The sequence below is a fragment of the Silene latifolia genome, chromosome 10, assembly GCF_048544455.1.
Source record: "Silene latifolia isolate original U9 population chromosome 10, ASM4854445v1, whole genome shotgun sequence".
Taxonomy (NCBI): Eukaryota; Viridiplantae; Streptophyta; class Magnoliopsida; order Caryophyllales; family Caryophyllaceae; genus Silene; species Silene latifolia.
In genome coordinates this window covers 154,259,618-154,281,271 of record NC_133535.1, presented here as the reverse complement: position 1 = coordinate 154,281,271, position 21,654 = coordinate 154,259,618, and the positions used below count along the sequence as shown (strand labels likewise).

The 21,654-nt window shown below is 36.6% G+C and overlaps 2 protein-coding genes and 1 non-coding gene across 3 annotated transcripts in view; all 3 read left to right on the top strand.

The window, feature by feature from the left end:
- LOC141606451 (glutamate synthase 1 [NADH], chloroplastic-like) overlaps positions 1-21,654 on the top strand; it is a 261,024-nt gene that overhangs the window by 103,666 nt on the left and 135,704 nt on the right. The gene's annotated exons all lie outside the window — the stretch shown is intronic.
- On the top strand, positions 4,982-5,088 carry LOC141610192 (small nucleolar RNA R71). The gene has a single exon (XR_012528086.1). It is a non-coding gene; the product is annotated as a small nucleolar RNA R71 (small nucleolar RNA).
- On the top strand, positions 16,596-17,819 carry LOC141608648 (F-box/kelch-repeat protein At3g23880-like). The gene has a single exon (XM_074427992.1). It carries the CDS (start codon positions 16,596-16,598, stop codon positions 17,817-17,819), a length of 1,224 nt encoding a protein of 407 aa, XP_074284093.1.

Below are 21,654 nucleotides of genomic sequence, written 5' to 3'. Positions count from 1 at the left end.
TAACAATCAATAATTTAGAAGGAAGGTGGCGATGGAGCTCACATTCTTGATTATAGGGGTTCCGGCAACATAGTGCTTGAGCCTTTGCCCGTTCACCTTGAAGGATTGATCTCCATCGGATATTTCAACGGCGCCATGTGGAAAGACGCGGACCACGGTGAAGGGCCCCGACCACTTAGATTTGAGCTTTCCCGCGAACAACTTGAACCTTGAGTTAAAAAGGAGAACCAACTCTCCCTCCTTGAACTCTCTCCGGAGGATGGCCTTGTCATGAAATCTTTTGGTCCTCTCCTTATACAATCTAGAGCTCTCATAAGCCTCTAGTCTAAATTCTTCAAGCTCATTGAGGTCAAGTAGCCGCTTTTCCCCGGCGCTTTTCAAGTCGAAGTTAAGGAGTCGGATGGCCCAATGAGCCTTGTGCTCCAACTCAACCGGCAAATGGCAAGGCTTCCCGTACACCAACCGGAATGGTGAAGTTCCTATTGGTGTTTTGAAAGCGGTCCGGTACGCCCACAATGCATCATTGAGCTTGGTAGACCAATCTTTCCTTGACCGGCTCACGGTTTTTTCAAGGATCATCTTGATTTCACGGTTAGAGATTTCGGCTTGGCCGTTAGCTTGTGGGTGATAGGCAAGGCTCCGCCTATGTTGCACCCCATGCTTCTTGAGTAGAGCATCAAGAGTCCTTTCCCGGAAATGAGTTCCACGGTCACTAATCACAATTCGTGGAACTCCAAACCGTGGGAATATGATTGTCTCCATGAGTTTGGTCACTGATTTTGCGTCACAAGTCTTTGTTGGAATTGCTTCAACCCATTTGCTCACATAGTCCACCGCAACAAGGATATACTCATTCCCATTTGATGAGGGAAAAGGGCCTTGATAGTCAATCCCCCATACATCGAATACCTCCACTTCAAGTATGTAGTTCATTGGCATTTCATGCCTCTTTGAAATGTTACCACTTCTTTGACACTTGTCACACTTCTTGACGTAGGTGGCCACATCGTGAAATAGGGAAGGCCAAAAGAATCCACATTGGAGCACCCTCGCGGCGGTTTTCCGTGAACTACCATGCCCTCCACTTGGCATGTCATGGCAATGAGAGATTATGGGTTGGACTTCTTCATTGGGGATGCATCTTCTAATTATCCCGTCGGCACAAGCTTTGTAGAGGCACGGTTCTTCCCAAAAATATTGCTTAAGGTCATGGAAGAATTTCTTTTTCTTATGGGAATCATAACCGTGTGGGATGACCCCGGATACCAAATAATTTACATAGTCCGCGTACCACGGGGTATCCATCAAAGCTAGTGCGAAAAGTTGATCATCCGGTAATGTATCATCAATTGGCAATCCATCCTTATCTTTGACATGGAGTAGCCGAGAAAGATGATCGGCTACCACATTTTCTACACCTTTCTTGTCCCTAATCTCGATATCGAACTCTTGTAACAATAGTATCCACCGAATCAAGCGTGGCTTCGACTCCTTCTTGATTAGTAAGTGCCTCAATGCCGTGTGATCGGTGTGCACAATTACTTTAGAGCCAACTAGGTAGGAGCGAAACTTGTTCATGGCATATATGACCGCCAAGAGCTCTTTTTCGGTGGTAGTGTAGTGTGATTGAGCTTCATCCAAAGTCTTGCTTGCATAATATATGGCATGGAGCTTGCCATTCTTCTTTTGCCCAAGCACCGCTCCCACCGCCACATCACTAGCATCGCACATCAACTCGAAAGGTTCTCCCCAAGTGGGAGGTTGCATGATTGGAGCGGTGATGAGAGCTTCCTTCAACCTATTGAATGCATCCAAACACTCATTAGTAAATTCAAATGGCACATCTTTTCCAAGCAACAAAGTTAAAGGTCGGGCAATCAAAGAAAAATCCTTAATGAATCTCCGGTAAAAACCGGCATGCCCAAGAAAACTCCTAATTCCTTTAACATTAGTGGGAGGGGGTAGAGTTTTGATCACTTCAATCTTGGCTTGATCAACTTCCAAGCCTTTACTTGACACTACATGACCCAAAACAACCCCGGATGTCACCATGAAGTGACATTTCTCCCAATTCAAGACTAGACCACTCTCTTGACATCTTTTCAAGACCTTACCCAAATTAGCTAGACATCCATCAAATGAGGTGCCTACGACCGAGAAGTCGTCCATAAACACCTCCATGATATTCTCAACATATTCGGAAAATATAGCTAGCATGCATCTTTGAAATGTGGCCGGCGCATTGCAAAGCCCAAAGGGCATGCGCCTATAAGCAAAAGTGCCAAATGGGCACGTGAATGTGGTCTTTTCTTGGTCATTGGGGTGAATCGGGATTTGGAAAAACCCCGAAAACCCATCAAGGTAGCAAAAATGAGAATGTTGGGCAAGTCTTTCCAACATTTGGTCAAGGAAAGGGAGGGGGAAATGGTCTTTCCTAGTTGCCTTGTTGAGGCGCCTATAGTCTATACACATTCTCCACCCGGTTGTGACTCTCGTTGGAATTAGTTCATTCTTATCATTGGTGACTACCGTGACCCCGCCCTTCTTTGGCACAACATGCACCGGGCTCACCCATGCACTATCGGAGATAGGGTAAATTATGCTTGCATCATAGAGCTTCAACACCTCCTTCCTAACCACTTCTTTCATAGCGGGGTTAAGGCGGCGTTGAGGCTCAATGGAAGATGCACTCTCATCCTCCAAGTGAATGCGATGGGTGCAAAAAGAAGGGCTAATCCCCTTAATATCATCAATTGAGTACCCAATGACATCCTTGTACTTTCTCACAACATCAAGTAATTTTTGAAGTTCGGTGTCATTGAGTGCACTATTGACAATAATAGGGTAAGTATCATTAGGGCCAAGGAAAGCATGTTTAAGAGTAGAGGGAAGAGGTTTCAACTCCACTTGAGGAGGCGTGGATCTCTCCTCTTTTTTACCATCTCCTCTCAAGCTTTCAAATTCTTTGTCCGGGTCTTCTTCAATTGTTGCTTCCATAGCTAAAGCATACTCCCGGTGCTCCTTGCAATCCTTTACCTTGCCCTCAAGGAACCCTTGCAAACCCTTGTCTTCATCAAACTTCTTCATATCAACCCATTCTTCGACCACATCAATCATATAACAAGACTTTTCTTCCGAAGGCTCTATCATAGCCTTGTTCAAGGAGAATTCAACCTTATCTTCACCCACTTGCAAAGAAAGCCTCCCATTTTTCACATCAATCATGGCACCCCCCGTAGCAAGGCAAGGGCGCCCCAATATGAAGGGAATATTCGAGTCTTCGGGGATGTCTATAACATAGAAATCACATGGAAATGCAAGTTTCCCCACCTTGAGCGGGACATCCTCCACAAGACCAATCGGGTATCTTACCGACCTATCGGCAAGTTGGAGAGAAACCCTTGTTGGTGAAAGCTCATAACCTTTCAACTTCTTGAAAATTTTGAGGGGCATAAGACTAATGCTAGCCCCCAAATTACACAAAGCCCTCTCAATGTGCACGGTCCCAATCTTACAAGGAATGGAGAAACTCCCCGGGTCTTCAAGCTTTTGAGGAGCCTCATTCATGAGAATTGCACTACACTCCTTGGATAAGTTCACCGTGGTTGTCGGGCTCAAGGAGTTTTTGTTAGAGATGAGCTCCTTCAAGAACTTGCCATAGCTTGGAATCTCCTTTACGGCATCAATGAAAGGCATAGTAATGTTGATACCCTTCATCATATCCATGAACTTCCCATACTTTTGTTCAAGTTTGGCTCTTGCCAACCTTTGTGGAAAGGGAACCGGTGGTACATAAGTTCGTACCACTTGTTGTTGAGGCTCTTCAACTACCCTTGTTGGTTCATCAATCACTCTTGGAGTTTCCACAACAATTTCCACAAGCTCATCTTTTCCCTCCTTTTCTTCAATTACCTTAGGAGGTTCAACCACAATTTGAGGTTCAATGACATTACCCGGTCTACTACTCTTCCTTTTCTTGACAAATTCACGGTCTTCCAAATCTCTACCACTCCTCAAATGAATAGCATTCATGGTTTTCGGATTTTCCTCGGTTTTACCCGGGAATTTACCTTGGGAGGCTTGTAGTTGGCTCATTTGGGTAGCCAATTGGGAGATTTGGTTGTCCGTCATTCGTTGAGAGGCTTGCATTTGGGTTCTAAGTTGGTTGATGGATGTGGTTGTCTCTTCTTGTTTTTGGGTGGTATGGTTGATGAATTGTGTTTGATGATTCATCATTTGTTCCATCATGAGTTCCATGTTTGACTTTGGTTGGGTGGGTTGTTGGAATGGTTGGAAATTTTGTTGGAAAGGTTGGGTGGTTTGTTGGAATGGTTGGGTGGTTGGTGGGTTAAGTGATTGAAATTGTTGTCTAGGTTGGAAAGTTCTTCCTTGGAAACCCGGTGGACCTTGATTAAATGTTGTGTTTTGTTTTTGAGTTTGGAAGTTTGGTTGTTGTGATTTTTGTTGGAAGGTTGGGTTTTGGACATTTTGAGAGCCATAGGAGAAGTTTGGGTGGGCTCTCAATCCCGGGTGATATTGGTTGTTGTTAAATGCTTGCTTGGCCGGACTAGACTCCCATATCCCGTTCACTTGCTCCATACAACTTCCATCTCCAACCACCAAAGGACACTCATTGGGTGGGTGTCCTTGGTCTCCACAAAGCTCACAACTATAGACTTGGTTCCTCATAGAAGAGTTGCTAGATGTCTTGCTTGAGCTCATCAAGGCTACTTGTTGCTTAAGCTCTTCTATCATCTCTTTCACTTCCACATTGTTGGCCGATTCGACCGTTGAATTCCCCTTCCTCTTGTGCCTATCATTGTTCCAATGAAAGGTACGAGAAGCCATTTCTTCAATAAGCTCTTTCGCCGTCTTGTGGTCTATCTTATCCAAAGCTCCCTTCCCCGAGCCGGAATCAAGGTTCATCTTCATCTCATTGTTTAACCCTTCATAGAAATTGTTGATGAGCTCATCATCCCCAATACCGTGGTGAGGACATAGCCTTTGGAGGCCCTTGTACCTCTCCCATGCTTCATAAAGGGTCTCATCTTCTTGTTGGGTGAACCCTTGGAGCTCACTCTTGATTCTTGCGGTTCGTTGGGGTGGGAAATACTTGTTGAGAAAAGCCTTAGAGACATCGTCCCAAGTCCGAAGAGAGTCGGGTTCACAACTTTTAAGCCATTCCTTGGCACTTCCCCTCAAGGAGTAAGGGAAAAGCCTAAGGCGTACGGCATCTTCCGTTACTCCATTGGCCTTGAACATGTCACAACTATCCAAGAACTCGTTGAGATGCTCGTTGGGGTTTTCGGTGGCTCCCCCTCCGAATTGATTCCCTTGGACAAGTTGTAGCAAGGTGGCTTTCACATCAAAATTGTTGGCTTGAATAGGTGGCTTCACAATACTCGGATTCACCACCTTTTTCGGAGCCAAGTTATCTCTCATAGGGACCGCGGCCATTGTTACTTCCGTTTCCGGTGTTGCAAAAGGATTTTCGAAAGTTTCAAAGACCCGTGGTTCTCCTTGAAGGTTCTCAATTACTGGATTTTCTTGAGGAATCGGTGTTTCTATAAGTCCTCTTCTACGGAGCGAATTTAGTCTTCTCGCGGTTGCTTCGATCTCGTGGTCAATCGGACGTATTGGTTGACCTCTTCGAGCTCTCCTAACCATGCAAGAAATCCTACACACTCAAGAGAGGGATTAGAAACAAAAGACTTAGTCTAAACAAGAACGAAAACAATTAATATCTAGCCAAACTCCCCGGCAACGGCGCCAAAAACTTGATGGTATCAAGCTATACCTCGCAAGTGCACGATTTTATCGTTGTACACTATTAAGGGTCGATCCCACAAGGAGTTGAGAAGACTACTAATTGTTCTAATCCTATCGTTTAGCTAAGTCGAAAATAAGGGAAGAGAGAATTAATCTAATAACTAAATTAGACAAAATAAAATGAAATGCAATTAAACAAGAGAATAAAAGTGAGCAAGATAGAACTAAGTTGTAAATCAAATAATTAAAAAGGCCTAAGACTCGGTTCTTCCCAAACAATTCGTAATTCCACACAATCAAATCTCTAGGCTAATCACAAGGGTAGGAAGGTGAGGAGGTGACAACTCTAATTCGCCTAAGACCCCCCTCTCGGGTTCGAAATAAGACACTAGTACTACCCACCAACCCCCCTCTCGGGTTCGAAGGTCGGAATCCCTAACTCAATACCCGACTACCCCAAAAACATGCATTATTCCCAAGGTAGTCCAATATTTGCTAAGGTCATTAAGCCCCGTCAATTCCCGGGTCATCCCACTCCCTCTCTCGAGGGTCGATTTCAAACGCTAGCTTAGAGGTGTCCTACCCGGTTCTCCTTTCGGTTTCAACCAAGGATAACAATAGGGTCAAGCCTCGGGTATCCAAATCACAACCTAACCAACTCTCGTTGGTGGTCAAGGGTCGTAAGTCAACACTACCCAAAAGTCAACCCATAAACCATGTCAATCCTCTAAACTACCCTCACCAATTTCCCCAAATAATTAGCCTTTATGAAATTCAATTAGTGAAATTACTCGTGTTGGGTCAAACCGAGCCCTAGTGGGAGACTACTCACTAATCATGGTCCTAATTGCAAAATAGACAATAAAGATGGAGACTTTGGTCACAAACATGGTGGGAAGATGAAATTCACTACTAAACATGCAACAATCTAACAATAGGTGTAAGGAAAGATGATTTAATCTAATAACAAGGGTGATTAAACTTAAAGACACAATCTTTAACCAAATCAACTCAAAGATTAAGTCTTTGAGGACAACTACCCAAGGATGAACAAATGAAAGAGAAACAAAGGAAAGATGAACAATGAAAAGGTGAACAATGATGAAATTAACAACAACAAACAAACAACACCAACAATCTTAACATAAACAATCTAACAAACATAAAAGAAGAACAAAATGTAAACAAATGAAAATAGGGAGAGAATTAATACCAACAAAGTAGTGAAAGAGGAATTTGGATAGAATTAATAAAGAAGGAAATCCTTCAAATCTTCTTACAAACCCAAATTCAATCACTAATTGATTGAAGAACTTCTCTAATTAAAGAAAGATTAACAAAGAGATTAAGAAAGTTTAAAGCTTGAAAGGGTAAAAATTCTGGATCTAGGGTTGTGTGTCAAAGGGTTTAAGGAGAGGGGTATTTATAGGCTTGTACAAGATTAAGAAGAAAAGAGGAGGAAAAGAGAGAAAAGCCCAAATCCGCAGGTGCTGCGTTTTGCCAGTGGACCGGTCACGGTGCTCCGCCAAGCAAAACGTGCAAAGAATTAAAACATCCGGCATTCGTGTTTTTTGCCGGTGGGCGGTTGCGTCGGCCGCACGGCAAAACACCTTCTTCAGACTTTCTTCTTCTTTGTGATGTGTGAAATGCCGGTTGACCGGCTGCCGGTGCTCCTACCGCAGAAATGAGGTCAAGCTTGTTTTTCACCAAATTCTCCAATTAATCCCACTTGTTGTGCTTTTTACGGTGGGGTGGGTTTGCCGCCCGCCGGCAAAGCACATTCCTCAACTTTTCTTCAAAAATCTTAAGTGATTCTCTGGGGTGTGTTTTGCCGGTGGCTAGACCGACTGCCGGTCTGCCGGCAAAACACACTCTTCAGCATTTCTTCACCTCTTCTTCATGTAAAGGCAATGGGGTGCCTTTCTTGCCCCCAAATTCTCCATACTTGGGTCGTTTCCTACAAAAGGATGCACAAGGTAACAAGTACCGGCATTGGGCACAAAATGCAAGGAAAAACACCCGAAACCGACTCGTTATGAGTCGGTATGCATAAAAGAAAGAGGGAATTAGAAGTAAATTAATCGTATATCAGTACCCCCTAATGTAAAGGCTGTTAAATGGACGTTAAGTTTGATGGCGTGGCAATAAAATAACAATTAAAAAATAATACCCCCTTTATTGTTTTATTGGTATGGATATCTCTCTCTTTTAAATGAAAATTTAATTAGCTATATCATTATAATATTGGAAATTTCTCATGGTAACCTTGAACTTTGATAGATTACAGATGGTACCCCTAATTTTAAGTTTCTACAAATGGTACCCCTGTGTTCACCTTTTTCTTTCCCTGAATACCATTTGGCAACTTCTATCATAACGCCATTACTCCTATGACTTTTGACTCCTTTTTCTTTTGTTATCTATTACACAAACACTTCATAATCTAATTTTTAAATCCATATTTTATTTAATAAACTAACATTTAATACCTAAATAACAAAACACAAATAGCATGGCATGCTCAATTACTCCTCTAGTTACTCATAGGAGTAACGGCGTTATGAAAAAAGTAAACACAAGGGTATTATATGTACAAACTTAAAATTAGGGGTACGATGTGTAATCTAACAAAATTCGAGGATACCATGAAAAATTTCCGTTATAATATTAACCATTTTATCGATCTTTCTCACACCTAAAAAAATGTTACAACTTTAAAATTTTAACATTTAAATCAAGATTATGTTTAAAGTCTCTTATATAATAAGTATACTTTGAGAGATTCAATATATTAGGGGTGATACCTAAATTCCAAGGATAAATCCTATTTATAATCATGGGATCACCCCACCTTATGATAATCTTATGATATGGGACAATTCAACTATTTATACGTAGTGTATATTTATCACATCTACATTATTTTTCAGTGTGAGACGAATAACATATTTAAAAGTACACCATATTTTTTGAACCTAATTCGACATCCAACCCGATTTAATAATAAGCAAATACTATATTATCTATTAATATTCATACGTTTGTTTTTTATTTTTTTTCATAATTAAAATATGTTATAATATTGACCATTTTATCGATCTTTCTCACACCTAAAAAAATGTTACAACTTTAAAAATTTAACATTTAATTCAAGATTATGTTTAAAGTCTCTTATATACTAAGTATACTTTGAGAGATTCAATATATTTGGGGTGATACCTAAGTTCCAAGGATAAATCCTATTTATAATTATGGGATCACCCCACCTTATGATAATCTTATGATGTGGGACAATTCAACTATTTATACGTAGTGTATATTTATCACATCTACATTATTTTTCAATGTGAGACGAATAACATATTTAAAAGTACACCATATTTTTTGAACCTAATTCGACATCCAACCCGATTTAATAATAAGCAAATACTTTATTATCTATTAATATTCATACGTTTATTTTTTTTTTTATCATAATTAAAATATGTGCAAATGATATGAACCTATATACTCTAATGATAGAATTTTTTTAACACAATTATAATTATATTATTTAAACGTCGTATATTTACCACACCTACATTATTTTTCAATGTGGGACATATATAAAATCTATAGGTAGAAAATATAATGATATAAACTTTTAAGAGCTCTCCAAGACAATACTTAAGAGACTCAAAAGGTTTTGGGTTGATGCCTAAGTTCCAAGTATGCCTCCTATTTATAATTATAGAATCACCCACCTTATACTAATCTTTCGATGTGGGACAATTCTACTATTTTTTATGTAGTATGTTCACCACACCTACTTATTTTCCAATGTGGGACAAAACATACTAAAAAGTACACATTGGAAAATGTAAAAGATTGATATAAAAATTGGAAATATCACTTGAATATAGATTTATACTCTAATGATAGCATTTTTTACCACAAAGCTAACTATATTATTTTCATAATTTTTTTAACGATATTTTTTTGACAAATGAAATGTAAAAGTTTGATATAAAAATTGGAAATATCACTTGAATATAGATTTAGGAAATATACATATTATAATAATTAAAAGATTCTCCACTTTATTTTTTACATCAAAAATTATACTTTCCTAAATCTATTTTTGATGATGTGGACGCTCTCAGATCGCTCGAAAAAACTCTTTTTTATATATATACTAGATTTAATGCCCGTGCGATGCACGGGCCTATTGGTAATGTTCTATCATGTATAATGTATAACGTAGTATCAGGAAAATCAAAGCATCATTCTTTTAGTACCCAATCTCCACTGCCATTGTATCAAACGCAGTTGCCTTTGGACTAAGGATGGCAAAGCAGATGGAGATTAGGTCGATCGTCCTTAAATCTTACTCGCCAATGCTATCTCGAGAATGTGGTTAACTAATAAAGAGAGATTCTTATGTTAGGAACTTCTATTTTAAGCCTTATTCTTTTAGGTTGAGAGAAGTCGAACTGAATAAATGTAATTGAGTTGAGCTGAAATGAACTGAACGGAGTTGAAGTAATTGTTAATTTGAGAAATTTTGAGCTGAACTGAACTGAATGGAGCTGAGTTGAGCTGAACTGACCTGAATAGAGTTGAGCTGAGCTGAGCTGAACCAAATGAAACTGAAGTAAGAGTTAATTTGATAAGAGTTTAGGTGAATGGAGTTGAGCTGAACTGAACGGAGTGGAGTGGAGCTGAACTGAATGAAGTTGAAATAAAAGTTAATTTGAGAAGAGTTCAGCAGAACTGAACGAAACTGAACTGAACGGAGCTGAGCTGAACTGGATGAAGCTGACTAAAAGTTAATAAAACGTACTCAAAGTTATATAAAATCTAAAATATCCAAATTAATTATTTTATTAGTTTTAGCCTATGTTTTGCGAGGCATTTGAGCTAGCTTATTTAACCAAATTATTTTATTTGACCAAAATTTAGCTACCTTGTGTTTTTGCGTGTGTTTGATAAGTAGTTTATTTAACCAAATAAGATAACTGAAATAAACTCCTATCTAAGATAATATTTGAGAAATAAGATACTTGGTCCTATTTTTTCACCCCTTCAATATACTATTTTTTAATTTTTAATTATATAAAAGAAAAATAATCTTTAGCTCAGCTTGAGAATGATTTACTTAAAATAATATAATAGAAAATTTATTGGCTTTACATTATGATGTCCGTGAAGATTATTGAACCCATTTGTTAAGAATTGTTACCTTAAAAATGAAAATAATTAATTATCACACAACCTGTGAGATAACTGTTGTTATTAATAACATGCTTTTTTTTTTATGTCATACCTAGCTCAATTACAATTACAATGATTATTACGCGCTAAAATTTATTCTCATCGTCTGAAAAAACACATGTTGAACCTGTGTCGTCAATCACCATGTTTATTATTACTCTATTTTAAGGTTGGAGTTCATATGTGAAATAGGAAATTAAATTTTGAGTATTAAGTGTATAGCAATTCCTGTGTATGTGGAATTCAACTCTAAAGAACGTTCCACCTTATTAAGGCATATTAGATAGTTCATCCATATCAAGTCAACTATGAAAATTAGGTAGGGAAGGGGGGTTGTTGTCAAGTGTCCGTCATCTCAAATTATAATGGTAAATGGTGACCCATTCTATATGTATAGCTATACAAACAATTCTATGATTTACGGAACTCGACCGTATATAATCCGGCACAATAAAGAGGAAGATGGCAGTCTAGCTGTATATTTATAGCTATACAAACAATTCTATTATTCACCGAATTGGACTATATATAATTCGGCACAATAAAAAGGAAGAGATAGTATTTATGCAACGCAAGGCAGAGCAAAGTCGGGTCCTAGTTATCACGCAAAATACCAAGAGCTATCTGTGTGATGATTTAAATTGAATGAATTGAATACCTATTGCAAATTGAAAACCAACGTCATCAATCTAACACGGGCTCATAAAATAAATTCATTATTGATAGATGAACCATCTCAACCAAAATCTTAAGGTAATAGTTGAGGCCCAACTATTCTAATTATTCCTATTAATTATTAGTTCATCGTATTCTTGTGGCCTGACACAAACAAAAATTAAGTGCTTCTCATTAACAATACAACGTAAAATATAGTATTAGATATGTAATACAGCAGCTGATGAACGAATTAAGCAGGTATGAATGTTTGATAAATCATCAAAGCTGTTGTATACTATTATTGATTACGGATTCAGCACGTCTGATAAATCAACAGTTATAAACTCAAATTTGTTTATTTTTATCATATCAACATAACAAAAGAAATTCATTAGTATTTTTATTATATTAATTCATGCAACTATCATGATGGTGTTTACCGGAAAACAATAGTAATCAAACTTTTTCTCCATTCCTGGAAAAAACACAACCCAATACAAAAATTAATATTGTATATAGATTAAATTCTACTAAAAGGAAATAACAGGAATACAAAACCAAATATTAAAACTTATTAAAATTATTGCTACTGAAAAAATGAAATAAAAGAATAACATAAGAGGGAATTCTGAAACCAAAGCTTAAGAGTAGCCCTATTTATAAGAGTATGCTAATATATGAGACTCCTACATTAATCCAACTTTTTATGTAATTTTTATCTTGTATGGAATAGCAGTGAAACATTAGACTTGTACAAAATTTGAGACTCTAATATTATTGGTCGGAAGTATCTCAATAAAGTTAGACTCTCTATAATCGCTCGAAAAAAGCTTCCTTTATTAATATAGATAGATATAGATTTGTATAACTTTCTTTAATTACATTGAAGTTCCTTGGTTTCTGGATTTAATATATAGTATTGATTGATTGATTGATGATTGATTGATTACACATAATAACAATGATCGCCTCCAATGTTAACTAGGTCAAGTTGCGCAATGATTATGATTACTCTGTTGTTAACCTAATTCGTTCCCTCACTATATATCGCCTTTGTGAAAAACATGTGATACACAATAGATCTAAATTCACATTAATACATAATCAAGAAGAAAAGGGCTCTTCTCTAGAGAGAATATTTGTGAGACCGTCTCGATCAAAAGCCTTCTATATTAGCATAATAATCACAGTTCCCATACGTGTGGATACTGGTGGAGGCATCACATCTAAGATATTGTATTATTAGTTGTGGTTTCTGGATTTTTTGCAATCGATATATGGACGAGAGACAATGCGAAATCAAGGGCTGATGATGAGGAGGCGGAAAAGCCATCTTCATCTTACATCACATGTACAAGAACGAACATGTATAAAATCAGGTACGTAATACATACTTAACATGTTCTTTTTTGTACATGTGATTTAGGATGAAAATGGTTTTTCCGCCTCCTCAGATCATCAGCCCTTATCTCCAATCTTCTCCTTATATTGATTGCAAGAAGCCCAGAAACCCTAACGAATAATATATCCCAGATGTGATGCCTCCACCAGTATCCACACGTAAAGAAACTATGATTATTATGCTAAGGGTTGTGATCGAGACGATCTCACAAATACTCTCTAGAGAATAACCCTTTTCTTCTCCATTATGAATTAATGTGAATTCAGTTCTATTGTATATCACCCACATTTGTATGGCTGATATCTATAGTGAAAGTGTGAATCAGGTGAACAAACTGTAACCTTAATCACTGTGCAACTTAGACTGATCAATATTGGGCGCGATCATTATAATTATGTGTAATGTACATGGCAAACTTTAGCTACTTTACCAGGTTTATATCATACTGATTCCAAAATTTTCAGGATAAATAGAAGACAACTAACATAAAAGGCAATAAATCATTAATTCTATAGATAGGAACGTATCGAAGTGAATGAGTAGAAATCAGAATCAAATATGATGTCCAACAACCAATCGGTGCCACATACGCTCACATTTTATTTTACGTTTCTTTTATATTACTCCGTACTTACCAATTATCGCAACAAAATACTCGTAAGTCGTAATTACCAAATCGGCTATACTTTTGATATATACATTTTCGATACAAGTTATCGTGGAAGATATAAATGGTAATTTTTTTTTTTTTTTGGAACGGAAGAACATAATATTAAAAGGAAATAAAGTTCAAGAGAAATACATCAAGGGGGCGGGTCAGGGGGAAGCGGCTCAATAGCCGAAATAAAGTCCAAAGTACACAAGTTACTAACAAAAGGGGGGGCAAAGTCCCAAGTAAAACAACCATTACAAGAAGTGATATCACTTAAAGAGAACTTGGCAAGAGCATCCGCAACTTCATTAGCCGACCTCTTCTCAAACATGAGCTTCAAAAGGTGAGAGCTTTCCAAAAGATCCCTACACTCAAGTATAATGTTAGAATACGGGCCACAAGGAGGGGCACTACTCAAAATGTTATTGACCGCAACAAGACAATCCGAGGCAATAATACACTTATCCATAGAATGAGCACCAAACCGGAGACCCTCCCGAATGGCGAGAATCTCACAAACAAGGGGGTTAGGGGCAAACAATCTAGACGACCACCCCTTAACCCAAGATCCAATATCGTCCCTGACAATACACCCAATGGCAGCAAAGGAGGAGGAGGGGGAAAATGCCGCATCCACGTTGACTTTGAGCCAACTATGCGGCGGGAGAGCCCAGCTACACGGGTAGCAAGAGGCAGAGGGAGGGGGGGCGCACACCGGGGTCGGAGGGGCACAATTTGCCGCGACCCAGGCAGCGGACAAGGCAGAGGCCGATCCACAGAAGGCCAGGCTAGTGATGGGCGAGGGGGACGAGAAAATAGAGTCACACCTCTTGGTCCAAAGACGCCATAAGAGGAAGGTGAAAGTAGTGGGCCAAGAGAAATTAGAGGACAAGCAATTAGAGTGAATCCAGGGCTGAAGTTCCAGGGAAAAGAAAGAGGGAGGGACATCAAACTGAGCCCACACGGACGAGGCAAAACCACAATCACGGAGAAGATGAAGGGTAGATTCTTCGAGAGACGGGTAATTATTAATTAGCCGCGTAACTTGTATCAAATGTCTCGAATGTATAGATAATTTGGTAATTATTTAATTTACTTTGTCGCGGCAATTGATAAAGGGTAAAATGAAGTCGATTATTTGGTAATTATTTGTGAATTTTTTCATACTACTGATCATCTCTTACGTGACACGGCGACAACTAGAACAAAAGGTGATTGAAGTATGAAATCGCGATTTCATTTAAAATAAGTCAAACAGTATCTATAATCGATATCAAAATCGTTGATATTTAAATCGGTTATTGCTACGTTTGCGACTCTGTTATTGTGAATAACTTATCAATGCAAGTAAATTGAAGTTCATTTTTATACAATGATACATGGTCCTTATATGCAAGAAAAAGAATGTAAATGCCCTTTAGAACCACCTTTCATGACTTTACCAGCTAAACTAGTTGACATCTAAATGTAGGTTTAGACTAAAGACGTAAAGTATATAGAGAGCGGATCATTTGTCTCATTTGTGTCTTTTTTTTGTATTTTGATGAGATCAAAAGAAGAAAGATTTGTGCACAAGGTTAAACTTAAAAAGGAAAAATATCAACCAACACACCTTCCTTTTATTTCAAACAATCAAAGGAAACACATCGAAGTGAATCAAAATAAACCTGTCCGATACGTTTACATTGAATCAAGTGAGTCGAATTATCTTTTAGTTTTGTATCGTCGTTGATAACATACCATCCTAAGCAAGATCTACCGATTCTCTTTATGATTTAGGCCCTCTTTAGTAAACATATATTGAACAAAATTAGTAGATTCCGGCCTAATTAATAGTTTGACCAAACAATCTACTATTTTCACGTGTTTGGTAAACGGCGTATTATGATAGCATATTGGTCAGAATCTACTATTTTTGAATATGCTGCTAATAGCAGCATATTGCATTAGCATAATCACATTCACATTCACTTCATTCATGAAATCATTCTAATTATCTTAAAACCCGCTATTTACCAAACACCCTTTTCTAATTCTGCTGATTTGTTTGATAGTCAAACCTGCCATTGAAATCTGCTAACGTATTCTGCTAACGTTATCCGCTATCATGAATCTGCTTCTACTATTTGCCAAACAGAGCCTTACACCATATTTAACTTTATTCTTGATTGACGCTAGTATTACGGCCTTGTTTGGTAAACAACATATTGAGCGAAATTAGTAGATTCCGGCATAATTAGTAGTTTGACCAAACAATCTACTATTTTCATATGTTCGGTAAACGGCGTATTCTGATAGCACATTGGTCGGAATCTACTGTTTTTGAATATGCTGCTAATTAATAACAGCATATTACATTAGCATATTTACTTTATACTTTATTCATAAAACCATTCTAATTATCTTAAAATCTGCTAATTATCAAACAGCCTTTTCTAATTCTGCTGATTTGTTTGATAGTCAAACCTGCTACTGAAATCTGCTAACCGTATTCTGCTAACGTTATCCGGTATCATAAATCTGCTTCTGCTATTTGCCAAACAGGGCAATACGACACATAATCCACAAGGATCAGGTTCATGGGAACCAGTGGATTAACTAGTCATACTCCATACGTGAATAAATGAATACTCGACCCTTCTTTATTTACGGACAATTGAATGTTAGTATTCACATTTTAGCCCCCTTTATCTTTTATTTCAAGATCAGCCACTAAATCCGAAACCCATTTACTAAATAAATCACTTGTTCCACTTTTAACGTTTCTCCACCCTTTATGAATACTTATATATTACAAAAAATAGACTATTCATAAGTTTATTATTCTTTTTTTTAATAAAAAAATAAACACAGAGACTAAAAATGAGTGAAACTAATGAGTTTTATTTACCAGAAGAAATCCTCATTACATATATTTTCTTAAGATTACCTATTAAATCGCTTTTACGACTCAAATCCGTCAACAAAAGATTTAATTCCATCATTTCGAGTCCGTATTTTGCCAAACGTCACCTCAAGAACTCGACTTCTTCCAATAATAATAAAAACACTCACTTGCTCATTAACCATAAAACATGTTTTCTTTCATTCGACTTTGAATCTTTTAAAAGTGGAAACTATTGGGATTGTTCTCCATTCAACGAAGACGGAGACATCGTTGACGACAAGCCGGGTTTGGCTCGAATCATTAAAGGTAACTTTGAAGCCTTACATTCTTATATATTTGCGATTGGATCCTGTGATGGGTTGGTTTGTTTGAAAACAAAATTTGATTTTATGCATGTTTGGAATCCGACAACGTTAGCGTGTCGTAAAATTCCTTTTATTAGACGGTATAATAAGAAGGAAGACGCGGTATGGGGATTTGGTCGTGTTACAAATGGTCGCGACTATAAAATTGTTCAAATACACCAAAATACGAAAAACAACGAAAAGACGATTGAAATCTTCTCGTTGTTAGAAAACTCATGGACAATATCACAAGAAAAACTGGAAGGAATCGGCGAAAAACCAAAATTATTCGGGTTTGGCGTGTCACTCAATGACGTCATTTATTGGTTATACTCGGCTGCTTATTATCGTTATTACGATGAGTTTTACGATCAAAGAACGGAAGAGTATCATCGCTGGTGGATTATCGGGTTAGATTTGGTTAAGCGGACTATTAAACGGGTCCCACTACCCGAGGGGGAGCCTGAAGGCATTAAAATTGCTCCCAGTATGTATGTGATGGAAGAGCGTTTGTACGCGTGTTGGGAAATTAGCGGAAATCATGTCGTTGAGGTAGCGACATTGAAAGAAGAGGGCGAGACGAGTTCATGGATAAAGTTGTATCAACTTAGTCATGATATTGTGCCGTGTTACTTGTACAGTGAGAAAAGCGTAGCTAATGTTACAATTAAAAGTAGGTTCGCTGTCGAACCTTATTTTGATAGCGACGACGGAGACCGTCGGCATAGGGATACTCTCTTGTTTATTGATCCTGCTCGTGAGTTGAAAGAAGATGTTCTTAAATTAAGAATCCCAAGTTCAAGAAATGTTGTTAGCTATACTGAGAGTCTAATTTCTCCCTTTTGTAACTCTTAAACAAATTGTCTTTGGGAATAAAGATTTGATTTTAAAATTAGGAATTTAATTATGAAATCAGTCTAAAAAGGTTTAAAAAGTTTGAAGGCTACGACACCACCCGCGCATTACCATCAATTAGTAGCTTATACAACCAGATGTATACAACTTGTAGTATAGATTTGAGCTTTATAATAAAGGATTTAAGTTTATATAATATTATACGAGATTTATTGAAAAGAACCTGAGCGCCTTCATATAAATTTTAAACTCAAAATATTATAAAGAGAACTCAAAATTAATACATACTAGTATTGGTGCTCAGCTTTGCCTGGGCTACCTCTACTTACCATTGGATTTTTTTTTTCATTAAATAAAATTACTTAAAGTTGCATAACACATAAATTTATCATTAATATATTTTTTTTATAACATATCCTAAAATTACGATGAAATAAATTTTGAGACAAATTCACTACTCCCGTTATTAATATTTTACTCTTATTAATGAAACAATAGTAATAACATTTCACTACTTGCCCGTAATCATTGTTGCTTTCACTACTCCCGCCAAAATCATTGTTATTGTCACCACTGCCGCATTAATATTGATAATTTCACTACTTTCGCCGTAATTATTGTTACTTTTACTATTGCCGCACTAATATTGATTATTTCACTACTCCCGTTGTTGTTTCTACCTCTCTCACTAATCTCGTTGATAATTGTAACTTTTACTATTTAAATGAGTGATTAATATCATATAACTATATTCAATGTTACTACAATTCTTTTATTTACTGACGAACTTACTTTTACTACTTAGGCATGCAATTTTAAGATAATTATATATTTAGATAAATATATTACATATATGCATTAAATCAAATCGAAAGAATTATGCAATATTATATATTATGGAATCTAACTTGAATTATTTATAACCTACTAATTATATTTTTGTATGTTAAATAACTAACATCTCTATACATCTAGTAAACTATAAATAAAGTTTAATAAAATTGCATAGATTTTAAATTTAATATATAATTTTATGATGATAATAATTAATACCATAAGTGTGCATGTTTATATTAATTAATTATTTTATTTTAAGGAAATTGACCATGTTTATGAAAATTACCAAGCTTTTATATAATTTAATTTTAACCCAAACTATATAATATTTGCATTGAGATCCCTTAATCGGGTCCATCACACGGTGCTATTGATTTAAAATTATATCGTATAATTAATTTATATAACTTTCTTTAATTACATTAAAGTCCCTTGGTTTCCGGATTTAATATATAGTATTGATTGATAAACTCATTTAGATTTTAATTTTGACACCTAAAAAATTAAGACGTAGTCAAAAATTTTAAAAGTTCGAAAAGATTGTATATAAACTCAATTAGATTTGTATTGGATGTACCATGCTCATACATCTGGATATATAGTCTTATTTATGCATTTCGATGAGGGTACGACATTGAACTATGACTTATATTGTAATGTTGTCCATTTACATTATTCTCTTTATGCTTTATTTGATTCTCGAACCAGTGGATTTACTCTACATACTCCGTACGTGAATAAATGATGGCTCGACCCTTGTTTATTGACTCGGAAATTGAATACTCCGTATTACTTTGTAGGTTCTGTTTGGCAAAATTAAACTACCTGAAAAGGTAGCTGAAACCTGAAAAGGTAGTTGAAAACTGAAAAGTTAACTGAAACTTAAAAAGGTAACTGATAAGGTAGTTGGAAATTAGGAGCTGATAAGGTAACTGATTATATAAAAATGTGTTTGACAAACTACCTGAAAAGGCAGCTAGTTTTGGTAAAATGACGTAAAAGGATATGGAAATTATTTAATATTATAGAATAAAGGGGTACAAAATGAAAAATAAGTCATTTCAGGTACCTGATTTCTCAAATGCTACCCGATGTAGCATTTCATTTCAGGTAACTTATTTGACCAAATAAGTTACTTGCCAAACACTTGCAAAGAAATCAGGTAGCTGAAATTTTGATCAAATAAGCTACTTTGGTCAAATAAGCTACCTAAAATGTCGTGCCAAACGAAACCGTAGACCCGTAGTATTCACATTTTAGGCCCCCTTATTTTTTTATTCCAAGATTAGCCACTGATCGAATATTCACTTAACTAAATAAATCCTTGACGTGCAAGTATTTAGCTCTGTTGATTTTTTTCAATAATTTTGTTTGTTCGACCTTGAACGTTTCTCCGTCCTTTCAGAATAGTTATGTACGGAGTATGATTAATTGATGGCATCATAGATTAACTATAAAATAAATTACATACTAATCAAACTCATTGTCAATAGTACTGTCTACCGTCTACCAGCAATTGAAAAATATTTAAGCGGATCACTCTATTTCTTGATGAAGTCGGCCTCCTATTAGTCGATAGATATTTATATAATATTTTTTGACTTGTTAAAAAACCGAGGTTGATCGACATTATTACTGGAATAAGATCAACATATCTCATCCATTACTCCAATGTGAGTAAGGTAAGTGAAAGTCACGTTGGATATAACTACATATTTTACTTGTTATAACAGATTTCAGAATCATAAACAATAAAAAAAGCGACAGAGGCATTTACGTGGTTCATTAATGGCTGTTTCAGCTACGTCCACAATAAAAGATGAGAGTTTTATTGATATTAAGGAGTTTACAGATTTTCAGATTCAGAATAAGAAAGTTATGACATGCATAACTGATGGGATTTGGCTTAGAGAGCCTAGCCAAATCAGATAAAGGATAGCGTTTAAGTTTCAGAGTTTCAGAGGTGTTACCCCCAACCCGCACTAGGGCGTTTCATCCCTTGACCCTGAGTCGTTGACTGGGCACGAGATCCCGTCATAGTCATTCAAAACGACGACTACAGATTCAAGGCACAGAACCAACATTACCGGCCTCTCGATAGATAGCTAGAAAGTTTCAACTTTCAACTTTAGATGTTTTGATTGGAGTGCAAGAAAAGTAACATTATTCAAACATGTTTATAGGAGATTTAGTCAACTAAAACAAACCATAAACTCTTTATATACATAACTTCCTTCAGCAATCTATTATGAAAAAATAAACACAAAGATTAAAAATGAGTGAAACTAATGAGTTTTATTTACCAGAAGAACTCCTCATTACATATATTTTTTCAAGATTACCTATTAAATCTCTTTTCCGACTCAAATCCGTCAACAAAAGATTTAATTCCATAATTTCTAGTCCTCATTTTGCCAAACTTCATCTCAAAAACTCAAATTCATCCAATAATAATAATAATAATAGTCACCTTCTCATTAACCATAAAACATGTTTTCTTTCATTTGACTTTGAATCTTTTGGAAGTGAAAACAATTGGGATTGTTCCCCATTCAACGACGAAGGAGACATCGTTAACGACAAACCGGGTTTGGCTCGAATCATTCCCAGTAATTTTGAAGTCCCACATTCTCATTTATTTGTGATTGGATCCTGTGATGGGTTGGTTTGTTTGAAAACAAAACTTAATTTTATTTATATTTGGAACCCGACAACGTTAGCGTGTCGTAAAATTCCTTTTCTTAGACAATATAAGAAGGAAGACGCGGTATGGGGATTCGGTTGTGTTACAAATGGTCGCGACTATAAAATTGTTAAAATACACCAAAATACGAGAAATAATGAGAAGACGGTTGAAATCTTCTCTCTGTTGGAGAACTCTTGGACAATCTCTCAAGAAATGATGGAAGGATTCGGCGAAAGACCAAAACTATCCGGGTTAGGAGTCTCATTCAATAATGCCATTTATTGGTTATACTCCGCCACTTATTATTATTAT

What these genes read in the sequence shown, in the direction of transcription:
- LOC141608648 (XM_074427992.1), top strand. Translation starts at nt 16,596, where the DNA reads ATGAGTGAAACTAATGAGTTTTATTTACCAGAAGAAATCCTCATTACA.